Raw genomic sequence first — 23,418 nt, 5'->3', positions numbered from 1 at the left:
AGGCAGCTGCAGGAGCGGGCAGGACAATGCTGATTAGCGATGCAGGTCAGGTTTATGCCTTTGGGAAGGACTCATTCGGCACAGTTGATGAATCGCAAAGTTCGACACAGAGTAGGAAGCTGTTCATTCTCATTTTTTTTTTGGTTGTTACCTTCCGGCATCAATACATAAACTAAAGAGTTTTGCTAATCTGGATGGTTTCGTCAAACCGATAAAGTGAAGTTGGTGCTTGAAAAAATTAATATGCTTGGGAAGACTGCAGATGTAATTGCCCATGGTTTCCGAGAGCACGGTAAGATGATTTGTTTCTGTCTGTTCACAGTGTTATTACATTTACTGAGATTCAGTAGGTGTAATAGGAAAGAAGAAAACCGTCCTATATATTTCGTGCATTGATATTGGCTAGTCAACTGTGCAATCTATGAAAACAAGTTTATTTAGTACTCTTCCAGATATGGGGCCCGCCATACTGTGGTTCCAATTTGCCAGGATCAGTTTGAGTAATTGGGATCATCCATTGATATGGCAATCATCGATGGTTCTCTCTTGGCTTGCTTGAAATGGGATAGATTATTTGCTTCTAGGAGATTAATCACGAAGAAAACAAGATTTCTGTCGTTTGTTGTTACTGAACAGATGCAGACATGAAGTTGCAGTAATGCATATTAACTCGGGCCATTAGTTGTAGAATGGAAAGAGGAAAGGAGAGAACAAACACAGAGTACAATCCCTCAGTTAAACTAGTTCTCTAAGATATGCTAAAACAGTTGTCGCTTTGTCTTTCTGGAACTGCAGTGAGATTAAGTCCCGGAATCAGGGCAAGAGTTCTTCAACTTGGTGGCATAAAGAAAGTTTTCAGGGAATTCCTCGGTGTGGAAGATGGAGAAAACTTAATGGGGTCTTGCCAACGTTATTTTTCGACTTCAGCCGGTCCTATTGCGGGCCTCCTCTTTTTCTCCACTGAAAAAGTTGCATTTTGGAGTGAGAGATCTCTAAAAGTGGATTCTTCAGGTGGGGAATCAACCAAGACCCATTACAAGGTAATTTCACAGAGACGGCAAAAGTGGACTCTCTTTCGGTTAATACCAGTTCGGCATTCTTTATTCTCATGTGCCTGTCAACAGTTCGGTCAATCTTAACTCTGTTCTTATTTTCAGGTGAAGGTACCGATAAGTAAGATTAAGGCAGTTACCGAACAGAATGCGGAGAGGCCGTCGCAGAAATACATAAACATTGTTACGGTGGATGAATTGGATCTCTGGTTCATGGGATTCTTTAATTACAAGAAAGCTCTAAAGCATCTTGGGAGGGCGATTCATCAGGAATAGGTGCCTTTGAGTCCGGTCATTTCTTTTTGGCCGAAACGTTGTAAATCCGTTTGAGATGACTGAAGAAGAGAGAACTTCTAGGAGAAACTCGGAATGACTTGAGACGTTGCAAGAGGTATTGTACATGAGAAAAATGCTGTTACATGCTGATGACCAGTTTTGCTTTTCCTAGTCGGAAACGCCGTAATAGTATATAACAGGCAAATTACTGGTACCCGGCTTAACCTGTTTTACTCCACATGATCATGGTCTACGCCAAGTAAGCTAATACAGAATAGGAGAAGCTGATAGTCTTCCATTTTGGGTGGTTCCAGAATGGTCGATTCCCACCTTGGAACCTGAAACCGGACAGAAAGGGGTTGGTTCCAAACTTGTGGAACCGGGAACCGACCCTGTCCACCCTGAAATCGGAATGGATCGGACCGGTTGATTTCGGGATCCATTCGGGAATCGAGGGTGTTCCCTTTTTTTTTTAATTCTTTTTGGTTCTAACAGTACCAGAAACAGATTAATCTCCCAAACCTCATGTAAACAAATATAAGTACATTGCTGCCTTCGTACAAATCAATAACACGGAAGGGAAAGCAGGGACACCACGTCCTAAAAAGCACCCAGCAACGTCTACACGAGGAGCTACATCCGTATTGGCACATCAATCCGAGACGGACAGTTTTTAGAATGTTTTGCAAGGACCACCACACCTCTCATAGTTGTCAACCAGACAGTATAAAGAAAACCTATCCAACCTGTGCCGTGATGGAATTTTTCACATCTCTGGTGTTCGAAAACAAGGCATCCTGGCCTGGTTCTGTCAGTTTGGTTCGGTCGGTACGGCAAATCCGGTTCCCTGAGCTAAACTGGACTAGTTATTGCCATTTCCAAAATTTGGGACTAGGAACCATTTAAAACAGGCTGGTTCGGTTCGATTCCCGGATGAAATCACGACCAGTGCTCACTCCCTAATTTTGATAGCCATGGTTATTTCATCTGGGAAATTCCAAAGATATCTATATCTATATCTATGAGTTTTCACAAATTTATTATAGTTGTTTATTTTTTTTTCTTTGATTGAAAGTTGCGGCCATACACAAAAGGAAATGTTTGAAGTGTGATTTAAGTTTTTTGGAATTTGATTTTACCTTGCAACCAGTAGTAGAAGAAACCCTTGTCGTCAATATCCTACTGAAAAAATGCTCTTTTAATTCATTTCCCGTTGGCCTAATTTTCTAAAAATTCCTTAATTTTAGGTCGAGTTCCAATTCTGTCCCGAATTTTTTTTTGTCTAAAAAATAATTACCAACTTTAACTCTAGACCCAATTGCTCTGAACATTTTTTCTATCTAAAAAAAATCACGAACTTTCATTCTGATCTCAAATTTTCCCATGTTAACCATTCATTCAAAAGTCGCATTAGTTGTTTGACGTGTTGTTTCCACGTCAGTAACAAATCCACATGAGCAAGGTGACCAAAATGAAACCGTTCTTTGATATGAAAATTAGGAAAATTGGGATCGACTAATGGCAATTTTTGGAAAGAGAGCTACTAGGGGGCAAATTTAAGACTAGAGTTTATTTTTTTGGTCAAGAGACTAGAGTTAAGTTGGCGATTTTTTTTAAACAAAAAAAACTTTCGGGATAAATTTGGGACCAGACATCAAGTTGAGTTCTTTTAGACAAAAAGAAAAGTTTGGAGCAAAATTAAGACTGAACTTAAAAGTGGAGATTTTTTTAGGGGATTCGGCCATTTTATGTCCTCTGTTGTCTCTACGAACCATGTTATTTTTTTTTTATTATTGATCCATTAAATTATGATTTGGGATTTCGGAGTTCATTGGAATTCCTTTGAATTGGAGTCGAGTCGTTTCAAATCAATGATTGATATTGCAGTAATTTTTATGACGATGCATTCTAGGTTATAATTTACTTGCAGTTTGTGTACAGTTTTCTATTTCATCATTTTTCATTTTCTAAAGAAAAAACCTGTTTTGTTTGTAAATTAAAGATTTTCAATAGGAATGAAAATTTTGAAAATATGGTTAGTCTGCTATTTTCACCCTTGAAATAAAAAAAGAATTAATTTCGTGATTTATTGGTGGGATCGTGTCGCAATCTCCCACCCCAGAGGAGAGAGATAAAAGGGCTTCCATCCATTGCCATGTCACTCGACACGTGTCGCTTTTTGGGCGGGGCACGCGCGCCACGTAGGATGGTGACGTGTTAGTCAGCAACGGCCGAATATTTTCTCCACCCCCACGGAACTCCTCACTTCGCTTCCGATTCCGGCGATTATGGCTCCCACCGCCTTGGCTCCACCGGCGACGGTCGCCGTTCCGGCGAAGAAGAGTCTCGGGCACCTCGTCCCGTTGCGCGCTTTTCCCTCCCCATTTCCTCTCTCTCTCTCTGCATCTCAACCGAAGAAATCCTTCTATCTCGAAAAGCTTTTCGAATTCCGTCTGCTCACAGAAGAACCCAACTGGGTTCTCTTCGATGCGTTGACAATTTCTTCTGGGTGGAGAGTTCACTCAGTAGAGCTCGAGTCACCGAGTTGACCGAGTCAAGATCAAGGACACCATGAACTGGAACCCGAGACGACCGAATCGTGGCGGACTTTTTCCTGTTCAAAGTCCACGTTGGACTTTGTAGTTTCGGGCCGAGGAACTCCGACAAGGAAATATGATATCAAACCGCCGCGAGCTTCAGACCAACTTCCGTGCAACAGGGCTGATTCAACACGGGACACGTAATCTGCAACATTGGTTTGGAGCTCTCATGTGCTCAGCTTATAAATAATTCAACTTGGGTCGGGTTCATTCGACGGGATCAAACTCGAGGTGTATATAACACCTGCAAAGCATGAGCATTTCATAGGATTCGTCAGCTATTGAACCAGAGAAAACTATCAGCTGAGCAGAGAGCGATAGGTTGGTTTTGCTTTTCGGCAATGAGTGGTTCTGTCTGGTCTTCCGATGCCTCCACTCGTGGTAGGTGGACATACGATGTGTTCTTGAGCTTTAGAGGAGAAGATACGCGGAGAAGATTCACTGGCCATCTTTACTCTGCCTTGGAAGACGCAGGAATCAATGCTTTCAGGGATGACGATGCCCTTCCGAGAGGAGAGAAGATCTCATCCGAACTCCTGCAAGCTATAGAAGAGTCAAGGATATCGATTATCATTTTCTCGACGAATTATGCCAATTCCAGGTGGTGTCTCGAAGAGCTTGAGAAGATTATGGAGGTCAAGGAAATGCATGGGCAGCTGGTCCTTCCCGTGTTCTATGACGTCGATCCTTCAGAAGTGCGGAAACAGACAGGTAGTTTTGCCCGAGCATTTGCTGAACATGAAGCCTGTTTCGAAGAAGAGAGGGACAGAGTCGATAGGTGGAGGACAGCTCTTACAAATGCAGGAAATTTATCGGGCTGGGATCTGAAGAATGTTGCAGATGGGTAATTTTGTTTAACTTTTTCAAAGTTCTTCATTAAAATTCTTTGTTGACTAAGCTTTGATGGAACTAACATCTACTAGTTCATTTCTTATGCACTTTCGCGAGCGGCATTGGCTACCTAGATGCTAGAGAGACATAGATCAACTCAACCTGTCTTTCTTTTACTCCCTTTACCTTCTTTTACTGATGTATTCTGCATCAATTCCTTTTTGACATACAGGCATGAGGCCATACTTATCCAGGCAATCATTAACGACGTATTGCAAGAATTGCCAGACACATACCTGGATGTACCAACCTTCCGGGTTGGACTTGAAACTCGATTAGAGAAAATAAAATCTTTGCTAAACCTAGGCTCGGATGAGGTGCTCTTCATAGGAATCTGTGGAAGAGAAGGAATTGGCAAGACGACGATAGCTGAAGCTGTTTATAACCATTTCTTCCATGCCTTTGAAGGGAGAAGTTTACTTGCGAACGTGAGCGGAGATTTCTGGCAACTGAATGATCTAGTTAGCTTGCAAGAGCAACTTCTTTCAGACATTGTGAAGCATAAAAGCATAAAGATATGCAATATTCGTAGGGGAATTAGTGTCATTAAGAGAACTTTATGCAATAAAAGGGTTCTTGTTGTGCTGGATGATGTGAGGGATCTTATGCAAATCAAAGCACTAGCCAGAGAACGTGATTGGTTTGGTCCGGGCAGTAGGATCATTATAACAACAAGAGATCAATGTTTACTGCAGGACTTTAATGGGGATGGCACATATATGGTTGAGCAGTTGGATGACAATGATGCTCTTCAGCTTTTCAGTTGGCACGCCTTTGGTGATTCTCATCCCAAAGAAGAATTCATGGAACTTTCAAAAGAGATTGCAAGTCATTGTAAAGGAGAACCCTTAGCTCTTGAAGTCTTGGGTTCTTTCTTCTCAGATAGAAGTTTGGTTGAATGGAGAAGCGCATTCGCACATCTGAAAAGGACAGGTTTCGATTCGCTCTGTGATGACAAAGAGAAGGATGAGTTGCCCTGCATTGCCAAAGACTTTTTTCATTGCAGTCTCCCAAAGTGCGATAGTGAAAACAATGTTCGCCAGAGAAGGTGCCTAGCAAATGTTGGTCAAAAGAAGTTGATGTACCGTGAGTTGCTTCAGGCCTTGGGAAGAGAGATTGCCTGGGAAGAATCTTCTAAAAACCCCAGAAACATCCGGACGACATTGGTGAGTGTAGTGAGATTCATGCTTTTGTCATCGAAGAAATAAGCATGTTCATCTATTGTAATTTACAGAATACTAGCAATAAGGAACTCTTAGTATAGATCTAGATAAACTCTATAGTTCATCACACTGAGTAAGCACAATTTCCTCGCACCCGACCCCTTCTAAAAAGCTGCCCCTTTTCCTTGCAGAAAACAGGGCAGAAGGAAAGCCAACTGCAGGATCCCGAGATAGAAGCTTTGGCAATGTACCCGGAGGCAACACCATCCGAGCATTCTGGACAAAATCTACAAACAACTTCCCCAGTCGATGAATCGCAAAGTTCAATACCAAGTAGGAAGTTGTTCATCTCATTAGACGACTTCTCTTTTTCTTTTCATTTGTTTCATTCTGGCATCTATACATAAACCAGAGAAGTTTTGCTAACCTGGATGGTTTTGACATAACAGATAAAGTGAAGTTCGTGTGTGACAAGATTAATATGCTTGGGAAGAATGCAGATGCAATTGTGCATGGTTTCCGAGAGCATGGTAAGATGACTTCTTCTATCTGTTCAGAGTGTTATTGTATTGACTGAGATTCAGTAGGTGTAATGGAAAACAAGAAAACTGTCATTGTACATTTCCTGCATTGATATTGGCTCAATCAACTATGCAATGTAAAAATGAGTTTATTCAATACTCTTTGATATATGGGGTGCGCCATACTGTGGTTCCAATTTGCCAGGATCACTTTGAGTTATTTGAAACATCGATTGATCTGGCAATCCTCAATGGTTCTACATGGACTGCTTGAAATGGGCTAGATCATTTGTTTCTTAGAGATAAATTGCGAAAAGGATAAGATTTCTGTCATTTGTTGTCACTGAAGAGATGCGTACATGATGTTGCAGTTATGCATATTAACTCGGGCCATTAATCTGTGCAAAGGAAAGAGGAAAGGAGAGAACAAGTACAGAGTACAATTCCCTTAGTTAAAAGTAGTTCTCTAAGATATGCTAAAACAGTTGTCACTTTGTTTTTCTGGAACTGCAGTGAGATTGAGTCCCGGAATCACAGCGATGGTGAGGGGGAAATTGAGTTTTGGGGCAAGAGTTCTTCAGCTTGGTGGCATAGAGAAACTTTTCCGGGAATTGTTCAGTTGGGAAGATGGAGAAAAATTAATGGAGTCTTTCGAATGTTATTGGTTGACTTCAACCAGTCCTATTGCAGCGGGCCTTCTCTTTATCTCCACTGAAAAATTTGCATTTTGGAGTGAGAGATCTGTAGAAGTGGTTTCTCCAGGTGGGGGATCAACCAAAATCCATTACGAGGTAATTTTTCCACAAGCTGCAAAAGTCGACTCTCTTTCGGTTAACACCAGTTCGGCATTCTCTGTTGTCACGTGCTTGTCAGAAGTTTGGTCGATCTTAATGTTGTACTTATTTTCAGATGAAGGTACCGATAAGAAAGATTAAGGCGGTGAACGAAACTGAGAATGTGGAGAGACCGCCTCAGAAATACATAAACATTGTTACAGTGGATGACTCTGATTTCTGGTTCACAGGATTCTTCAATTATCAGAAAGCACTAAAGAATCTTCGGAGGGCGATTCATCAGGAATAGATGGCTTCTAGTCCAGTCATTTTTAGAGTCGTAATGTTGCAAATCCATTTGAGATGGCAAAATAAGAGAACTTCTATGAGAAACTTGAAATGACTGGAGACGCTGTAAGAAGTTTTGTGAATGAGAAAAATGCTGTTTTAGCAGACAATGCACGACTACTACATGCTGATGACCAGTTACTTTTCATCTCTGGAAACCCCATCATCGTATATAATCGGCAAATTTACCGAGAAACGGAAAATAAATAATCCATACAGCAAAAGATGTGAAGAGAACTGGCGTTTATGTCTGTTCTCTAATCAATTCATTCATACCATAGCACGATCTCTCTCCTATAAAAGAATTCAGTTTCTCCAACAAAATGTCTTCATATCCATACAAGGGTGTGAGCGTTTGAGCTTTGAAGTTGACTTTGCCTCTTACGACCTGACATGGAAGAAAACTTTGTCATCAATATTCTACTCGAAGGTTTTTTCTTTATCGAGCGCGAGTTTCGCATTAGTATATGATCGGTCTCTGCAAGCAGAAATAGTTTCTTTACTATTAGTTCATATGATATGGGTTTATCTTTTTCCTTCCAAAAGGCAAAACAGAGCAGAGATCAAAATGAAGTCTACATTCTAAAGAGAGGATACAAGGTGCAACAGAGTCGCTTCACGGGTAGCAAACAGATTGAGAACTTTCCATTAAATTTCTATTTCGCTAGTAGTTCTTCTAATCCATCGGTAAGAATAAATGAAAACCATATTCACATTCCTGAGACTTGGAAGCTATTAATAATAATGAAAAGCTGCTAGCTGATCGAGGTTGAAAACGACCTTGCCTTAGTTTTTCACCTCTTTGCTTAATAGTCTTCTCCAGTTCATACATTCTACAAGGTCTTCTTGACCTAAGAGCAATCTGACTTCCTGTTTTTAGCCATGGAAGGTTCATCTTCAGGTCTCTCCACTTACCCACGATGTGCGCTTGAGTTTTAGAGCCAAAGACACTCGAAGAAACTTCACCGACCACCTTTATCACGCCCTTAAAGATCCTGGAGTCAACACTTTCAGAGATGAGGACGCGCTTCCAAAAGGAGGAGAAATTTCATCTGAGCATGTGAAAGTCATACAAGGTCAAGGATCAGCGATTGTCTTCTCTATTGTCAGATGCTTGTCCACAGCTTTGGTCAATTTCAACGTTGTACTTAAATTCAGGTGAACTTACCGCTAAGAAAGATCAAGGCGGCAATAGTAACTGAAAAAGTGGAGAGGCGGTCGCAGAAGTACATGAATATTCTGTTACAGTTGATGACTTTGATTTCAGGTTCATGGGATTCTTCAACCATCTGTAAACAATGACCTGAAGCGTCTTCTGAGGGCAATCTCAGGGACAAATAGCTTCGAGTCCAACTTTTTTGGTTGAAAAGTTTCAAATCCATTTGAGATGACAAGAGAATGGAACTCTTATGCAAAACTCGAAATGTTTCGAAAAAGTTTTGTATATGAGGAAAAAATGCTGTTTTGTTGGACAATGGACGATTTTCACATGCTATGATGAACAGTTACTTTTCATCATCGGACAAGAACTTAGAATGTGATCCTCACGACCCCGACAATGTCGCATAGGAGCAGCAAATTAACTAATAAACGGTAAACAAGTAGTTTAGACAGTGAAAGAAGTGAAGAGATCTTGTTATCGGTTCAATTGGTACCACACCAGAGCACGCTAGGGTGAGTATTTGGAGTTGACTTTGCATCCCGACCTGTCATGGAAAGAATACTTTGTCAATGAATATTCTACTAAATGGTGTTTTTTATCGACTGCGGGTTCCGTAATTTTATTCAATTGCTCTCTTCAGGTGAACATATTTTCTTTAGTTCATTTGTGCTGCTCTTTTTCCGTCCAAAAGGGAAAACAGGTCACAGATCACAATATTATATTCTAAACAAGAGGACACAAAGTGCAACAAAGTCTCCTCAAGTAAGAAACAGGTAGAGAAGTTTCCATTAAATTACTATCTATTTTGCTAATAGTTGTGGATGATCCGTCATTAAAAAGAAACGCAAATTAAGCACAGCAATTTTCTAGGACTTGTGCTATAAAAACAAAACACTGAGAGCCGGCCGGGTTTGTATAGGAGTTTCAGCTCTTTGCCTAGTGATCATCTTCTCCGATGCACGCATTCTACATCTCCAGTGTCTTCTTTCTCGACTTAAGAGCAATCTGTAATTTCTTCTTTTAGTCGATGGAGGGCTCATCTTCCGGTCTCTCCACTTCTCGTCCGTGGATGTACGATGTGTTCTTGAGCTTTAGAGGCGAAGACACCCGGAGAAACTTCACCGACCACCTTTATCACGCCCTTAAAGATGCGGGAGTCAACACTTTCAGAGACGATGATGCTCTTCCCCGAGGAAAAGTAATTTCATCTGAACTTGGAAAAGCCAAACAAGGGTCAAGGATATCAGTGATTGTTTTCTCGAGGAACTATGCTCATTCAAGATGGTGTCTCGAGGAGCTCATGAAGATAATGGAGTGCAGGCAGGAGCTGGGGCAGTTGGTTCTTCCCGTGTTCTATGACATCGATCCTTTGTATGTGCGGAAACAGACAGGCATCTTTGCAGAGGCATTTTGTTAATCACGAAGAGCGATTCAAGGGAGAGAAGGACAAAGTTGCTCAGTGGAAGGCGGCTCTCACACAAGTGGGAAATTTATCAGGCTGGGATCTCAGAAATGTTGCAGATGGGTAATTCTATTTGACCCTTGTAAATTGGGGTTCAAGAATATTATATCCTAGTCTATCAATCATCTAAGAATTCGACTACAGTTTAAGATTATAATTGATTCTTAAATGACATCAAGAAAGTACAATCCAATACATTTGTGTAATCATCAATTAATGTGAATTTGACAAAACTTTCAAAGGCATAATGTTGAACTTGGGACTATGGCAGTCCTTGATTTGGCGTAATTAGCTTTGATATCTTCAGATCAAGATCAAAGAAAGCACGGTACATGAAATCTAGATTTTCCTAATTCCTTAGTGAGAAAGAGAGAGAGAGGGAAAAGTGTATTGTGTATTCACCGATAGTGTCCAACACATATACCAAAAATAAGTCATAAAGGTCCTAAAGACCACTTTACCCTTTTTCTACTCCTAACACTCCCCTTCAAGCTGGAAAATATATATTAATCATGCCCAGCTTGTTACAAATATATTCTATCCTCCCATTACGCAAAGGTTTAGTAAAAATGTCTGCAAGTTGTTCACCGGTTCGAATATGATTGGGAATGATCATTCCACTCTGTAACTTTTCCCGAATAAAGTGACAATCAACCTCAATGTGTTTTGTTCTCTCATGAAATACAGGGTTAGAAGCTATATGCACTGCAGCTTTATTGTCACACCATAAAGTCATGGGTACTGAAGCTTTGAAGCCTATCTCAGTTAATAACTGCTGAATCCACATTAATTCACATGTCACTTGTGCCATGGCTCTATATTCTGACTCAGCACTGAGCGGGCAACAACATTTTGTTTCTTACTTTTCCATGATACTAGATTTCCTCCAACCAAGGTACAATAGCCAGTAGTTGATCTCCTATCATCTGGAGACCCTGCCCAATCAGCATCGGAGAATCCTTTGACTCTACTATGAGCATGATTTTGGTAAACAATTCCTTTCCCTGGAGTCTTTTTCAAGTACCTCAATATTCGAATAACTGCATCCCAATGAGATGTACGAGGAGAACACGGAAACTGGCTTACCACACTAACTGGAAAGGCAATGTTTGATCGAGTGACTGTGAGATAATTCAGCTTACCTACCAGTCTCCTGTATCTCTCAGGGTTATCAAGAATTTCTCCTCCCTCAGCAACTAGTTTGACCCCTTGTTCCATGGGTGAATCAAGAGGCTTTGACCCCAACATACTTGTTTCATTGAGCAAATCCAGCATATATTTTAATGACTCGTGGCGGGTAACTAATACGATGTAATTTGCCAAGTGGGCATGACTCACACTCTAAACTAGAAAGGGATCTAAAACTAGAATCTAACTTCTGAAGGCTATGTAGAGAAGGATGACCAAGGCGACAATGGATCTGATGTAAGGATGCAACACTAGGACATGCAATGCAAGGAGCGTCTTCAAGTACATACAACCCCCCTGCCTCACGTCCTCTACCAATCGTCCTCTTCGTAGCCAGATCCTGAAAAATGCAAGAGTTAGGGTAGAATGTTATTGAACACTGAAAGTTTTTGGTTAATTTACTGACGGACATGAGGTTAAACGGAAATTGAGGAAGGTAAAGCACTGAGGATAATGGCAAGGAAGGAGTTGGATAAACTATGCCAATCCCCTTAACATGTGTAGATGATCCATTGGCTATGGTTACCATGGATGAAGATGAAGTAATGTCGCGACCTAAAAAAAATCGGGTTTTCGATCTTAGGCTAATGGATTACTAGATCAATTAAATTAACTAACCTAGCTCGAGTTCTCCCAAACTCTACCAAATCGCAACTTAGGTCCAATTGTGAGCATGCAAATATTTTCAATGGGAGTCGCCACTAATCATTTAAGGTAGGTTGATTAGAAACCTAAATAAAATAGCGGGAGTACTATTTTATTTCTGCGAACCAGAAATTATAAATTCGGGGACTTGATTACGCTAGATTCCCTAACGCCCTTTCGGTACCAATTTCAAGAGAAATACTCAATTGGACAATTTTGATAAATCCTGACTTAGAGTTCAAAGGTGCAAAAATTTTCTTTTTTGATTTTTTATTTATTTAAATGAAAAGCTAACCTATATGTAATTACGTGCAAAAATTGACTTGTGATTAATGCAACCTAACATGCAAACTATATGTCATGCGACGACGTGATCTATTTCTAAAGACGGGCATATTATTATTATTTTTGTATTTTTTCTTTAATGAAATTCGGAATTAAAAATGCCAATTATCTAAACATGCAATTTTAAACTAAAGAAATTAACCTATTCAAGAGTAATCTTTTTGGCATTTTTTTTTATCAAAATTCGAAATTAAAATCAAGTAAAAAATATAACCGCTAAATCTTTCGAATTAAGTTTCTATCTGAAGCCTGACAGATCGATCCTAAAATTCGAAATACCCGCTATGGAAATAACTCTATCTAAAGCTTGATAGATAGATTTATTTCCACGTGTGCGGTTGCGGATTAGGAAATTTTCCTAATCGATCACATCTTGAAAAAAATTAGATATCTTAAATATCTTGGATATATTCAAAAGATTTTGAAAATTCTAAATTCTATCCAAATTTGAAAAGTAATAGATATCCAAGATTTCAAAAAAGGAAATAAAATCCTAATTGAAATAATGCTTATTATCCAAATATGCAAAATTAGATATCAATAAGCACAAATTAGGCAACCAAATATTCGAATCAAATCGGGATATGATAATTACCTGATTTGCAGATTTCTTTCCTAATTTGAATCTGTAGCGGATCGGGATTGCGGATCGGCGGTGCGTCGGGAGCGGCGGCGTGACGTCGGGAATAGTGGCGGCTAGCGACGGTGACACGACGGGAACGGCGGCGCGGCGGGCGTCTCCGGGTAGCGGCCAACAGGCGGGGATGGGCGACTCTCCGGCGGCTGTGCAGCGAACAGCGGCAGCACAGGCGGTGTGATAACGGCGGTGCAGGCGGCTCCGGCTGGCGAGCAGCGGTGCAGGGCAGCTCTGGCTGGCGAGCGGTGGTGCAGGGCAGCTCTCCGGCGGCTGTGCAGCGAGCAACAACGACACAGGCGGGCGGAGTAGGGACGTCCAGGCGGCGGTGGTACCGGCGCGGCGGTGGTGTGCGACGAGGGAGCGGCAGGCAGGCGTGCAGCGGCGGTGGCACACGGCGAGAGACGGCAGCACGCGGCGAGGGGCGGCGCGCGCGGCGGTGGCACGCAGCGGCCGAGGGGCGGAGCAGCTCCGGCGTAGTGCGGCAGGCGGTGGCGTGGCAGGCGTGCTGTGCGGCGCGGCGGGCGGTCTCCTTCTCTCTCTCTCTCTCACTCTTCTCAAAATTCTCTCGTATGTCTCTCTAAAAATCCGATCTGAAAAATTATAAGAGCCCCCCCTTTGATTATGAGATATAAACATATATTTATAATGTAAACCTAGGTCAATTAGCCGGGCTTTCTAGTCCTAATGGGCTTAGGTTTAGGCTTTAATTTAATTTTAAATGGGCTGAATTAATTTGGGCTTTTCTTTAATTAAGCATAATGGGCTAATTTAAGCTCAAATTAAGACAATCAAGCCCTTTTGTGTGTGATTTTCGGCCCATGCTTTCCGAGTGAGCCGAATCTCGTTCGGTGCCCGAGCTCGATTTACGTAATGAATTTTAAGCTCGCTTACCACCGCCGATCCGATGCGAAATGCAGTTAATCTATATGAACCTAAACTTTATGCTATGCGATTTGTAATATTTTTGTTTAGGGATTAAAATTTAATCCATAATTTTCTATGCAATTAATCACTAAATGATGCGCCGAAATTTAGGTGTCAACAAGTAAGAGAGGAAAATATACCTGAAAGACCTGACATGTGGTCAGAAGCCCCTAAATCAATGATCCAAGGACGAGAAGGAGCTGAAGGGCATGCAGTAGCATTACCTGTCTGTACCAAAGTAGCAGTGGAAGAAGCAGGCTGTGAAATCTGAGACTGGGTGTACCGTGCAAACTCCTCATCAGACATAACAACTACCTTGCCTTCAGAAGACTGTGGAGGAGAATCAGTACCGGAAGCAGTATGTGGAAACTGTTGTTGCTGCCCTGATCTTCCATGTAGCTTGTAACAAAATTTCTGAATGTGGCCAGATTTGCCACGGTAATGACAAATCCGTATGGCCCCTGAGTTGTTGGTAGACACATGCTGTTGGCCTTGGCCTCTCCCTGTTCCTTCACCTCGGCCTCCCGCTCGACCACCACGTCCACTACTATATCCTTCACGATTTCCTCCATCACTCCTACTATCACTACCCCATCGAGATTGGAACACAAGAGCTGAATTATCTACCATAGATGTAATATTCTGAGGAGACTCACGAGATACTCGAAGTACCCGAGCAATTGTATCGGTGAGTGATGCGATAGCCTCTCCTCCAAGAATCTGAGACCTAACAGTTTCATATTCAGGACCAATGCCTGCTAGAAATGCCATTACAGCCAATTGTTCTCTTTGAAGTTGCATTTGCTGAACATTGGCTGAAATGGGAAGAACAGGATTCAACTCCTCATACATTCTCTTAAACTCAGCAAAGTATTGCGTAATAGGACGTCCCTTTCTTTCAGATCGGTAAAACTCCTACGATAACTCATAAACTTGTGACAAGTTATTTTGGCCAGAATATAATACATCCAAATACTCCTACATTTCTTTGACCGTGTCAATATGGGTTACTGGATCAACTATATTATTTTCCATAGCGTTTAAGATCTGACCAAGGATGCGTGCATCAACAATATCCCAATTTGCATCATCTTCGGGTCTCAGCTCAGTTATGTGTCTAAGCTGATTCCTACTTGTCAAAGTAAGCTTCACAATTTTCTTCCATTGATGGAAGTTAGAACTACTCACAAGCTTCTTATTAGTAATTCGATTAGACGAAGAGGACATCACCTCAGTCATCACAGGATTGTTCTTCTCAGAATCACCCATTTTTCAACAACAATAAGAGGATTCTCGCAATATTTTCGTTCAAGCACCTCAATCTTAACCACAACAATTCAGCAATCCAACAGACCGTATATTGGCACAACAATTCAGCACTCCAATAGACCGTATACTAGCTCCCAGGGCTTGTCAATGTTACCAGCCTTCCCCAACAACTCCACCAATCGATAAACCATAAGCCGATTGATCAAACACCCATAATCTAAGGTCTAACAACCAAGTAATCTAACCTGGCCAGACCTCGGAACTTCAACAGAGTCAATCACATCAATGGCGAGCCACAAGAGGAGTCACCGAGCCGCAATCTACCACATCACTTCACGACTGCAAGAGCCGGGAGTCACCGAGCCACAAGAAGACCTTCAATCACATCAATGGCGAGGAAACCTCCAGTCACCGAGCTCGCGTGACTTGTACGACCTGAATCGCGCGAGTTGGAGCCTCGCGCGAGCTGGGTCGCGTGAGCTGGAGCCCCGCGCGAGCTTGGGTCACGCGGCTGGAGCCTCGCGCTAGCTGGAGCCCAGCGCGAGTTGGAGCCTCGCGCGAGTTGGGGTTGCTGGTGACGGGTTGTTCCGGTGAGCTGGGTCGCGCGGCTGGCGCCTCGCGCGAGCTGAGGTCGCCGGCGACGGGTTGTTCCGGCGAGCTGGGTCGCGCGTATGGGGGAGAGGTTTAGGTACCAGGCTCTGATACCATGAGAAAGAGAGAGAGAGGGAAAAGTGTATTGTGTATTCACCCATAGTGTCCAATACATATACCAAAAATAAGTCATAAAGGTCCTAAAGACCACTTTACCCTTTTTCTACTCCTAACACTTAGAAACTCACTTTAGGCATTTTTATGCTTTTGTTGTCAAAAGTAATGGCTGGAGAGATTTTGATAAATTTCTCAAGGCAAAAGGACACTATAAGTGCCATAACTTGTGTACGGAGATCACTTTGGTGCCATAACTTTTTTTTCGGATCACTTTGGTGCCAAGTCGGAGGAAAAACGATCACTTAAGTGTCATAAGTTTTTTTTGGATCACTTCAGTGCTAAAATTTTTGAAAAACGATCACTTAAGTGCTAAAAATTTTTAAAAACGATCATTTAAGTGCTAAATTTTTTGAAAAACAATCACTTAAGTGCCAATCTCCGGTGAGCCACGTCAGCTTCAGAAATTAATAAAAAAAATGCCACGTCGGATTTCCGGCGAAAAATTGTGTACGGCACTGGAGTTGGCACTTAAGTGATCGTTTTTCAAAAATTTTAGCACTTAAGTGATCGCTTTTCAAAAATTTTAGCACTAAAGTGATCTAAAAAAAACTTATGGCACCAAAGTGAGCGCCGTACACAAGTTATGGCACTTGTAGTGTTCTTTTGCCAATTTCTCAACGATCTATTACATTCCTATGCAGTCTGTGCGTCAATCCTATAACAAGTTTTAACATTACAGGCATGAAGGGAAGTTTATCAGGAAAATCATTGGCGTGGTATTGAATGAATTGAAGGACACATACCTAAATGTCGCAAAATTCCTAGTGGGGCTTGATCCACGCTTAGAGGAAGTAGTGTCGCTGCTACAGGCTGGCTCCAATGATGTGCTCTTCCTAGGAATTTGCGGGATGGGAGGGATCGGCAAAACGACGATAGCTAAAGCCGTCTATAACCGGTTCTTTTACTATTTCGAAGGTAAAAGCTTTCTTGCTGACGTGGGAGAAAATTCCAAGCAATCTAATGATCGAGTTCGCTTGCAAGAGCAACTTCTCTCTGATATTCTGAAGCATGAAAAGATAAAACTAAGCAACACTCATAGGGGAATCAGCATCATTAAGGAAAGATTACGCAACAGAACGGTCCTTATTGTGCTCGACGATGTGACCAGTCTTACCCAACTAGAGACATTAGCGAGAGAGCGTGATTGGATCAGCTCAGGCAGTAGAATCATAATAATCACCAGAGACGAAAGTTTGCTGAAGGTGATAGATGCGGATGACATATATGGTAGAGGAACTGAATAATGATGAATCTCTTGAGCTTTTTAGTTGGCACGCATTTGGTAGTCCTCGTCCTAAAGAAGAATTCATCGTACTCTCAAAAGAAATTGTGAGTCATTCCAAAGGAATACCGTTAGCTCTTGAAGTCCTTGGCTCGTTTCTGCTCGATCGGAGTACAGTTGAATGGAGAAGTGCACTAGAGAAAATAAAAAGAATTCCACACTTCCACATACAGGCACAACTCCAAGTAAGCTTTGAAGCACTCAGTGACGACCAAGAGAAGCATATATTCCTTGACATTGCTTGCTTCTTCGTGGGCATTGGATAAAGATTATGCAGTCAAAGTGTTGGATGGTTGTGGTTTCTTTGCGGAGATTGGAATCAGTGTTCTCACCAGAAGGTGCCTCATGAAAGTCGAAAATGAAAAGTTGGTGATGCATGACTTGCTTTGTGACATGGGGAGAGAAATCGTCTGGGAGGAAAATCCTAGAAATCCTGGCAAACGCAGCAGATTGTGGCATCATGAGGACATCCTCATGATATTGACAAGTAACCTGGTGAGTGTCAATCTTTTGGATAAGTCCATCCATGAGCCTTTGAAAAGACTATATTCATTGGAACTGCTTGCACATAGACTTCAAGAAACATTCCTATCGTTCAGGGTACAGAAGAAATCGAAGGAATCACGTTGAATTTGCCAGAATCAATTGCAGTGCAAGTGAATGCTGAAGCTTTTGCGAGGATGAATCGATTAAGACTACTCCAACTCAACCATACACATCTCAACGGAAAATATGGATTGTTTTCTCAACGAAAGTTATCTTTATGGGGATGGAAGATTTCAAAGCCCAGCTCCGTGTCTTCATTCATTTGGTCATGGGTGACAAGAAGGGAAGATCTGCACAAAAATTTTATGCTGATCACATCGTTGTCGGGGTTAACTTCACTAACATCACTGAAATTGATGGACTGCAATCTATCAGACGATGCAATCCCGAGGGACATCAGAAGCTTGCTCTTCCTAGAAGACTTAGACCTGAGAAAGAACAACTTTTTCAGCTTACCAGATACAGCCAGTGGTCTCTCGAAACTCAAAAACCTTAAATTGGACGATTGCGCGGAGCTTGAATTGCTTCCTGATATGCCGACAAATTTATTCACTCTGTCTGCATCTAACCATACATCGCTGAAAAGTGTATCTGTATCCAAATTCCGCCATGTACCGAGGTTATTTCTCACTAACTGCAGCAAAATAGAAGAGATTTCTGGCTTGGACAATACACATGATGTGGTGCTACAGTTTATCGAGCAACTTCAAAGAGTTCCTTTTTCAGGTTCACACACTCTCTCTCTCTTCCTCTAATGTGGTTCATGCACACTGTTAGACAATTTTCTACCTTTTAGAATGCTCGATTGAATCATCGTGCAATTTCCTCTCATTGTACAGGACTGGTGCGGGCATGGTTATGGAGAAATTTTTCTACCGGGAAGCGACATTCCCGATTGGTTTAGCTATCAGAGCGAGAGTCCTTCGCTATCTTTTCAGATGCCTCCATTTCAAGGCTGTAAGCTACAAGGTTTCACGGTATGCATCGTCTATTCATCCAAGAGCGACACCAAGGAGCCGCAGCCGTTTCCAATAGTCACCATAATAAATAACCGCAACCAATCCATCTTTACTCATTACGCTGTGACCTATGAAAACATTCCAGTCACGGTTGAAGATCACATGTGGATGTTCCATTTTCCACCTTTCATGATCAACAAACAGCTTGGAAGTGAGAACCGAGTGGAATTGACAGTAGATTTAGGTGGCAGACCGGAATTGAAGAGGCTTGGTGTTCATTTTGGGAATCAGATCTGTCCTCATTGTCGTCTGTCGTGTTCTGGCGATACATTAGCTTATGGTAGAGCTTCACGGTTGACAAATACTCAAACGATAGATAGTCAACTTGATATTACAGAGAGTAACTACAGTCAGGCCAATGTGAATACGAAAAGATGCCTTAATGATCTTGAGGCTCGTCCTGGTCAAGGCCCTGTTGAGGAGGGGCAACATTCTAAAAGAACGAGGTATGCAATGCAAACATGGACCAGGAAGAATAACTCAGGACATTTAAATGGCTATAGGGGGAAGACAGACAATGTTACTCTTCTATGCATTTACTTGAATTTATGCTTTTTGGAATATACACAGCCCCTGGAAAGAAGCATTTTGAATAGAAGGTACACGATGTTATACCAGGCCTCTAAATATATCCAGGTGCCACCCAAACTATGTGTATCGTTCATTGGATTGGTGGACAAATGTAGAAAAAAGAAGTTTTTGCGCAAACACAATTTAATGCATGACACGCGTGTCCAAGAGTTCGTTTCTACGTGGCCCACTCCAATGGGGAGTATTAAAGTTCATTCTTCCATGAAGTGACCTAATGAAATCACCTGTACTACGTTGAGAACAGAAAGCGCAAGTGTTTGATCAACATGTCTCACCAGAAAAAGGGAAAAAGTACGTGGTCAACATGTGTGTGATAGAGATGATAAGGCTATGATGTGTCCATTCTCTTTCCCACAAGCAATTAGAGCCTCCAGTTTGGTGTGTGATTCCGAGATGAGCATTAGAAAAGCAAGACAAGCTTCTTTTTTAGGTGTTAGTGTGGATGGCCTTTGTGGCTTTTGCACACTCATGTCCACCTAAGGATGAGGGCCAAAGCTTGCTATGAAGCCGCACTTCCACATAAGCAAAACTTTTCCTTTGTGATGATTCTTCCTTTGTTCTTTTGCTTTTCTCTTTATTTGGGTTTCCAGGCCGATCAGTTAACCAATATTTGACTCCTTCAGGTCAGGGGTCTTGTAAGTTCTTATCTAAGACATTCATTTCGAAAAAAGGAAATAAATAAATTAAATCTCTGGACCAATTAGCCCTTGGATCAAGTTCAAGTGTTATACCTAATCCAAGTACCCTGTCCCAAATTATGCATTGTGCAATTTAGTTGGACTTTCATATCACAGAGCAAAAATATTTTCCAAGTTGAAATTGACATACAGAAATCCACCACCCTTTTATAGAAAATTCTTAAATCTGCAAGAAAAGGACAATGCCGAGAACCTTAATGAACGGTGGAGGACATTAAACACTTATTATACAAGAGCAGTATATTTAAACATAGAATATAGAAGTCATTTTCCAGTTCTTACAGCTAATACGAAGGCAGTATTATATTATCTCAATGTATTCACTAGAACCATAACGCATGGCGATTGATACGAAAGAAAATATTCTTTGTCGAGCCGATTCCGATATTTGCCAAAGTTCCTAAATACTTGGATGGTCACTTAGTCTAATATTATCCTAACGTTTGTCTCTGAGGCATGCCAAACCAGAGCCTGCACTAAGAATCCACTTTTCAGTATCAGAAAATTCTGTAGAAGATACAAAAGGATGTGATCATGAATCAATCACAGGGTCTTTTCCCAAACTGAGGATACATCAGCCATCTTAGAAAGCTTCCTTTTCACGTTCTATTCTGGTCTTTTATTCCTCTTGCGGATCCATTCCTGACTCCCGTGACGCTATATTTAAAAATGTCAGCATTTACATTGGACAATGATACTGTGTTCCGTTGAATACACTCGCAGGACATAGAGAATTGATCATCCTGAGCAAGCACATCTTCGTTGCTTCCGACCACTTGCAAGAGACACTACACCGATTTCTTCGCAGACCATCATACAGTAGAAACTCAGGCTGTGGATTAAATATGAAAAACCAATGTCAGGGTCTTGTCATTGGAATCCCTGTCCTGTCCCTGGACGCATCTGTGTCAGAATGCAAACATGGACCAGTGAATAACTGACAACACCTCAATGGCTATTTTAGGAAGACAGACAATGCATGTTTCTCCTCCATGCATTTTTGTCCAACTCATGGTTTTTGAAATCTAAACAGCCCTTCAAAAGAAGCATTTTGAATAGAAGGTACAGAATACACCAAGCCTATATAAATTCAAGTGGCGCCTAAATATTATTCATTAATTCGTGGACAAATCTATAGAGAAGTTCTTGCAATTAAGCTGCTGAAAATACGTGAAAATTTGTTACCACGCATGCCTCCCATTTCAATGATGATTGTTTGAATTCGTTTTTCCTCGAAGTGACCTAGTAAATCTTTGTACTATCTTTCATCCTTTATTGATCGAATCCCCATACTGTGTTGAAAACTTAAAGCGCAAGCGTTTGACCAACATGTCTCAGGCCAATGTGAATGCGAAAAGAGGCCTTAGTAATCTTGAGGCTAGTCCTGGTCATGGCTCTGTTGAGGAGGTGCAATATTCTAAAAGGAGGAGGATTGATGATACCGGCAATGCAAACATGGACCAGGAAGAATAACTCAAGACACTTCAATGGTTATAGGTGGAAGATAGACAATGTTACTCTTCTATGCATTTGCTTGATATTATGCTTTTCGGAATATACACAGCCCCTGGAAAGAAGCATTTTGAATAGAAGGTACACAATGTTGTACCAGGCCTCTAAATATATTCTGGTGCCACCCAAACCATGTGCATTGTTCATTGGATTTGTGGACAAATGTAGAAAAAAGAAGTTTTTGTGCATACACCATTTAATGCATGACACGAGTGTCCGAGAGTTCGTTTCTACGTGGCCCACTCCAATGGCGATTATTAAAGTTCATTCTTCCTTGAAGTGACGTAATGAAATCACCTGTACTACATTGAGAACAGAAAGCGCAAGTGTTTGAACAACATGTCTCACCAGAAAAAGGGAAAAAGTACTCGGTCAATATGTGTGTGATGGAGCTGAAAAGGCTCTGATGGGTCCATTCTCTTTCCCACAAGCAATTAGAGCCTCCAGTTTGGTGTGTGATTCCGAGATGAGCAATAGAAAAGCAAGACAAGCTTCTTTTTTAGGTGTTTGTGTGAATGGCCTTTGTGGCTTTTGCACACTCATGTCCACCTAAGGATGAGGGCAAAAGCTTGCTATGAAGCTGCACTTCCACATAAGCAAAACTTTTCCTTTGTGATGATTCTTCCTTTGTTCTTTAGCTTTTCTCTTTATTTGGGTTTCCAGGCTGATCAGTTAACCAATATTTGACTCCTTCAGGTCAGGGGTCTTGTAATTTCTTATCTAAGACATTCATTTCGAAAGGCAAAAGAATACTACAAGTGCCATAACTTGTGTACGACGCTCACTTTAGTGCTATAACTTTTTTTTGGATCACTTTAGTGCTAAAATTTTTGAAAAACGATCACTTAAGTGCTAAAATTTTTGAAAAACAATCACTTAAGTGCCAACTCCGGTGCCGTACACAATTTTTCGCCGAAATCGACGTGGCATTTTTTTATTAATTTCGAAGGCGACGTGGCTCGCCGGAGTCTCGCCGGAGATTGGCACTTAAGTGATCGTTTTTCAAAAAATTTAACACTTAAATGATCGTTTTTCAAAAATTTTAGCACTTAAGTGATCGTTTTTCAAAAATTTTAGCACTGAAGTGATCCAAAAAAAAGTTATGACACTTAAGTGATCGTTTTTCCTCCGACTTGGCACCAAAGTGATCCGAAAAAAAGTTATGGCACCAAAGTGAGCGCCATACACAAGTTATGGCACTTATAGTGTCATTTTGCCCATTTCGAAATAAGGAAATAGATTGAATCTCTGGACCAATTAGCTCTAGGACCAAGTTCAAGTCTTATACCTAATCCAAGTACCCTGACCCAAATTATGCACTGTGCAATTTAGTTGGACTTTCATATCACGGAGCAAAAGTTTTTCCAAGTTGAAATTGACGTACAGAAATCCACCACCCTTTTATAGAAAAATTTTAATGCTGCAAGAAAAGGACAATGCCGAGAACCTTAATGAACAGTGGAGGACATTAAACACTAATTATGCATGAGCAGTATATTTAAACATAGAATATAAGTCATTTTCCAATTCTTACAGCTAATACGAAGGCAGTATTATATTATCTCAATGTATGCACTAGAACCATAATGCATGGCGATTGATACAAAAGAATTTTCTTTGTCGAGCAGATTCCGATAATTGCCAAAGTTCCTAAATGCTCGGATGGTCACTTAAGGCCTGTTTGGTTCAACTTTGAAAATGCTACTTGGGGGAATGCAAATACCTTTGGGTGAAAGCCCATTGGGG

General features: G+C 41.3%; 3 protein-coding genes, 1 long non-coding RNA gene and 1 pseudogene across 4 annotated transcripts; 4 read left to right on the top strand and 1 right to left on the bottom strand.

Annotated features, from left to right (window-relative positions):
- The first annotated feature begins 755 nt into the window (after positions 1–755).
- LOC130138650 (GEM-like protein 4) lies at positions 756–1,425 on the top strand. The gene is made up of 2 exons (XM_056313369.1): positions 756–1,040; positions 1,158–1,425. The coding sequence occupies exons 1-2, from the start codon at positions 756–758 to the stop codon at positions 1,326–1,328; spliced, it is 456 nt and encodes a 151-aa protein (XP_056169344.1). The 3' UTR covers positions 1,329–1,425.
- A 2,719-nt stretch (positions 1,426–4,144) lies between these two features.
- LOC115670717 (disease resistance protein Roq1-like) lies at positions 4,145–7,676 on the top strand. Its single transcript, XM_030592056.2, has 6 exons — positions 4,145–4,772; positions 4,992–5,985; positions 6,174–6,315; positions 6,432–6,512; positions 7,017–7,294; positions 7,413–7,676. The coding sequence occupies exons 1-6, from the start codon at positions 4,270–4,272 to the stop codon at positions 7,584–7,586; spliced, it is 2,172 nt and encodes a 723-aa protein (XP_030447916.2). The 5' UTR covers positions 4,145–4,269; the 3' UTR covers positions 7,587–7,676.
- A 1,851-nt stretch (positions 7,677–9,527) lies between these two features.
- Positions 9,528–21,633, top strand: LOC115670700 (disease resistance protein RPV1-like; annotated as a pseudogene).
- LOC115670660 (uncharacterized) lies at positions 11,534–14,788 on the bottom strand. Its single transcript, XM_030591984.2, has 2 exons — positions 14,128–14,788; positions 11,534–11,776 (listed from the first exon to the last, which is right to left on the bottom strand). The coding sequence occupies exons 1-2, from the start codon at positions 14,786–14,788 to the stop codon at positions 11,748–11,750; spliced, it is 690 nt and encodes a 229-aa protein (XP_030447844.2). The 3' UTR covers positions 11,534–11,747.
- Positions 11,785–14,274, top strand: LOC130138577 (uncharacterized). The gene is made up of 2 exons (XR_008816941.1): positions 11,785–11,983; positions 14,114–14,274. It is a non-coding gene; the product is annotated as an uncharacterized LOC130138577 (long non-coding RNA).
- Positions 21,634–23,418: the final 1,785 nt, after the last annotated feature.

The sequence above is a fragment of the Syzygium oleosum genome, unplaced genomic scaffold (assembly GCF_021117445.2).
Source record: "Syzygium oleosum isolate NSW1041296 unplaced genomic scaffold, Sole_v2.1 Sole_v2.07, whole genome shotgun sequence".
In the NCBI taxonomy this organism is placed as follows: Eukaryota; Viridiplantae; Streptophyta; class Magnoliopsida; order Myrtales; family Myrtaceae; genus Syzygium; species Syzygium oleosum.
Note: the sequence above shows the minus strand (reverse complement) of the source record. Positions and strands in the feature narration are given on the sequence as shown.